A 3,646-nucleotide genomic window follows, 5' to 3' on the forward strand; every position below is an offset into this window, starting at 1 on the left:
GGGTGGGGACACTCCCAGGAAAGGCCAGATTAGAGGGAACGGCGTGGGCGAGGAGTGAGGAAACTGACCATTATCTAAAACCTGGAACTTAATTGACTTGATTGAAATTCGCTTTTTATTTAAGAAGGGAAGAAACACTCCCAAGGTGAAATACAAAGGGCCAAGAATATCTGTGGGCAAGTTAAAGGTTGGGGCAACATCTTTCCAAAGCAAACTACCCCCAGCGTCATCTTCGCCCTCCAAAACGATTATATGGCCGCCTCACTTTTTGATAATTGCAGAAATGCAGTTGAAGTAGCTCCCTGAAGCCTATGGAGCACGGCGTCATTTCTCTACCAAGTATCATCATTATCGTGCTTAAATTCATTAAATCCGGTCTGGACTAGGAGTGGTGTTCGCAACTCTCGGGACGTCTTTCAACTGGTGCTAGCTCCCCGCCCTCCTTCCCCTCCCTCCTTTGCCTGCGGTCAAGGGGAATTCATTTCTACTTTGCCGTCAATTTAAAGGGATTTAACTGCGTGGTCTTCAGTTAAACGAAGTTGTGCAAAGGTGATGGAAAAATTAGTTTCAGAGGAAGCTCAGCGCCTCTTCTTTCTGACGACTTCCTCTTTTTTTAAGTTTCAGGAGGAAAAAACTGATAACTGTATTTGATGATGTTTGTCGTCATTATTGTTTCTAAAGAAAGGGCAATCACTTCTGACCCTTTGTGAGGCATCCTGAAAACCGAAGGCCTTGTGGGAAATTGATTATACTTTGCAGGAGAGCTGGTCAGCTTTACTGTGGCAGCAGCATTGAGAGATTAAGGCCACGATTTTGGGAAACCACAAAGCAAAGACTAGGCCCCTAATTTCACTTAGGTGTAAACCACAGTCCGGTGAACGTGATCAGTAGACGCTGGAAAATCTTACTGCCAAATATCACCTCAAGTGCTGGGTGTAAACTACTGCATTTTCTTTAGCAGGAAAACAAAAAGAGTTTACTTATTAGGCAAGATTATGTAGGGCTCAAGGGAGCATGCGCAGCCTGGAAGGGAAAATGAAATAGCCAGAAAACAAAATGGTTGCAACTGCTAACCTTCATTTAAAAATTTACACTCAGGAGTCACTGAATTTTGGTCAAATTTAAGAGCATAAAAGGTTTAAAATGAAATTAAAGATAACTTTTGCTGGGGAAGTACCATGATCCTTGCTTTGTCTTTTCTGATGATTCGTTCACAAAATGCAGGTACAATTGAAAAGGGACCCATTTTTTTCTCAGCATTTTTTTTTTTTAAACTGACTAGGGTGCCTTATGTTCAACTACTGAAATTACAGGTTTTCAAACTTTTCTGAAACTCTTTTGTTCAGAAATCACTTCTGCCTGAATTGCTTTCAGACTCTGATTACAGTCCCTCTCATGTTTACCTCAGATTTTTTTGGAAGTTTCAAAAAAAAAATCCCCTTCATCAAATAAGAGAATAGACACATGGAATTTTTGTCATTATCATCTTCTCTGAGGTACTCCAGTTCTTCCCCTCCCCTCTTAAAAATAAATTGGTCTCTGTAAAATCATACTAATAAAGAGCCTGAGAAATTCTTAGGGTGTGTGGCAGGGAGGGAAAAGCAATGAGAGCGAGATCCTAATGTTTGTTAGGCTCTCTAAATTCCATGTCAGAGCAACCCTGTGAAAGTCCCAAGTTTACACACCACTGTCATTCATATCTAGTTCAGCCATAGATTAGCAAATAGTAAGAATTAAAAATAAATAAAAATTTGCTAATTTCCTCCCTGTCTTAAGGAAAAGCATGTTTGGGAAACGAAAGGCTGACTGTTGGCTTCTTCCTTCTTATTCATAAATTAAACTGGACCCAATGTTGTGCTAGAACCATTTTAATATAATTATACATATCTGCCAAATCCAGGAGGAAAAGGTTTATGCATATATAACTTTTCCAGTTAACATCTGCAAGCATAAACGACAATGATCTCAGTTTATAAAATCATCAGGGTCAGAGCAATTGACCAATGTCTTTACTGCTAGGTTTACCAACAGTAAATTTACAGATGAATTAGCGTCCTTTTCTTTCTCTTCTCTTACTCTCCTTGTCCAGAGATATTTTGTTGTAAAGTTTCAGTGCAGCTCACCTCCAGCCAAAGGTAATCTTTTTAGATAAGTACTCAGTTGCTCTGAATTTTGCTTATAATTATAACCTATTTAATCACAGAAGAACCCCTGCAGAGTTGGAGTTCAATGTTGCATACAATAACAGGAGATCACAGTTTTGAAGTCTAGCACAGATTAGAAACCACAGATGTACCATTTATATAAGACACACGCTGATTGTCTCTTAAACTACATATTGACTCCTTATGAACATTATTTTTTAAATAAAGTAGTGCATCTAGGACAATCAGTCGCACAATTCACACAGCCCTGAAAAGTTTTTCAGTGCCAACTACCAGTTGGTCATGAAACGTGAATGAGCTTGAGACACTGTCCATTCCTAAGATTCAACCACGGATTGGCTAAAACGTTGGAACACCTCTGCTTAAGAAGGCTACATATGACCTTCCCTTCCTTCCCTCCCAACTTAGCTTCATTTGATTTTATTTTTGGTTGTGTTTGGTTGTACATGGCTAGAACACTTTCGATCACTTTCCAAATCAGGAAAACCAATGATCTAAAACTATGACAGGATCTTAAGTAGACTGGTTTGTCCATTTCAGGTTGCTGGTTGGCAGGCCCCTCTAAGGCCCTTCATTTTTCCTTCTCTGCCTCCCGGAACTTTGATCAGAAGATGAGTCCGAGCATCATCCCATCTAACTTTTTTAACCAATGCCTGGCTAAAACTGGAATGTCCAGCCCAGTATTTTTTTTAAATCACCCACAAAAGGAGGTTCTACAAATCTTCACAAAACCTGGAATTTCCACGAGGATGTCTGATCTTTATAATCCAAGCAGTCAGCATTGAAGTTAAGCTTCCAGGAGGCAGTTTGGTCCTTATAATCCAAGCAATCAGTGGTTGAGTTAAAACCGAGGCTTGAAGCTCCATATCCCTGGGTGGAGAGAGAGGCTGGGGACTGATTGAGATGGCTGGTGACTGCATTGGTACCCATGGGGCTGAGTGTGGCCCCTGGTCCAGGAAGCTGGTGATGCATAGGGGTCAAGTAAGATCCACAGTCCATGCCCCCAAAGTAGGAGGTTGAGCCAGCATATCCTTGACTATAACCTGAAGCCTGAGTATAGGTCATGGGATAAGACCTCTGCATGCAGGAAGAGGAGGTGGACAAGGGGTCTGACAGTGGGGAGATGGAAGCTGGGCTCCAGATAGATACTGGAGCACTGCTGCTGGAAATGGCTGGGACTGAGGTGCTAGAGGGGGGAGTGAACTGGCCACTTGTTCCACTCTCTGAACTCACTTCCCGAGCTGGAGATGTCTTCTTTTTGGCAGGTCTCACTTTGTTTTGACCTCCATTTTGTTGTTGCTGCTGTTGTTGGCGACACTTAGCTCTTCGATTCTTAAACCATACCTTGAAAGGGAAAGAAATTTCTTTAATGTGGTTTCAATAATTCCTTACCAACAAGAGTGGCTCCTAGACTGTAAATCTTCCTGCATTGGCAGACGAGCTTAAGCAAAAAATCTCTCCCCCACTAAACACTGCATATA

At 41.5% G+C, this 3,646-nt stretch overlaps 1 protein-coding gene across 1 annotated transcript in view; it reads right to left on the reverse strand.

The window, feature by feature from the left end:
- Window positions 1-2,888: 2,888 nt before the first annotated feature.
- OTX2 (orthodenticle homeobox 2) overlaps window positions 2,889-3,646 on the reverse strand; it is a 4,095-nt gene continuing 3,337 nt past the window's right edge. Inside the window, exon 3 of the mRNA XM_007951862.2 lies at window positions 2,889-3,509. Coding sequence (XP_007950053.1) covers window positions 2,889-3,509 — 621 coding nt within the window. The remainder of the gene's footprint in view (window positions 3,510-3,646) is intronic.

This window comes from Orycteropus afer, unplaced genomic scaffold (genome assembly GCF_000298275.1).
Source record: "Orycteropus afer afer isolate SDZICR_OR568_19922 unplaced genomic scaffold, OryAfe1.0 scaffold00314, whole genome shotgun sequence".
NCBI lineage: Eukaryota > Metazoa > Chordata > Mammalia > Tubulidentata > Orycteropodidae > Orycteropus > Orycteropus afer.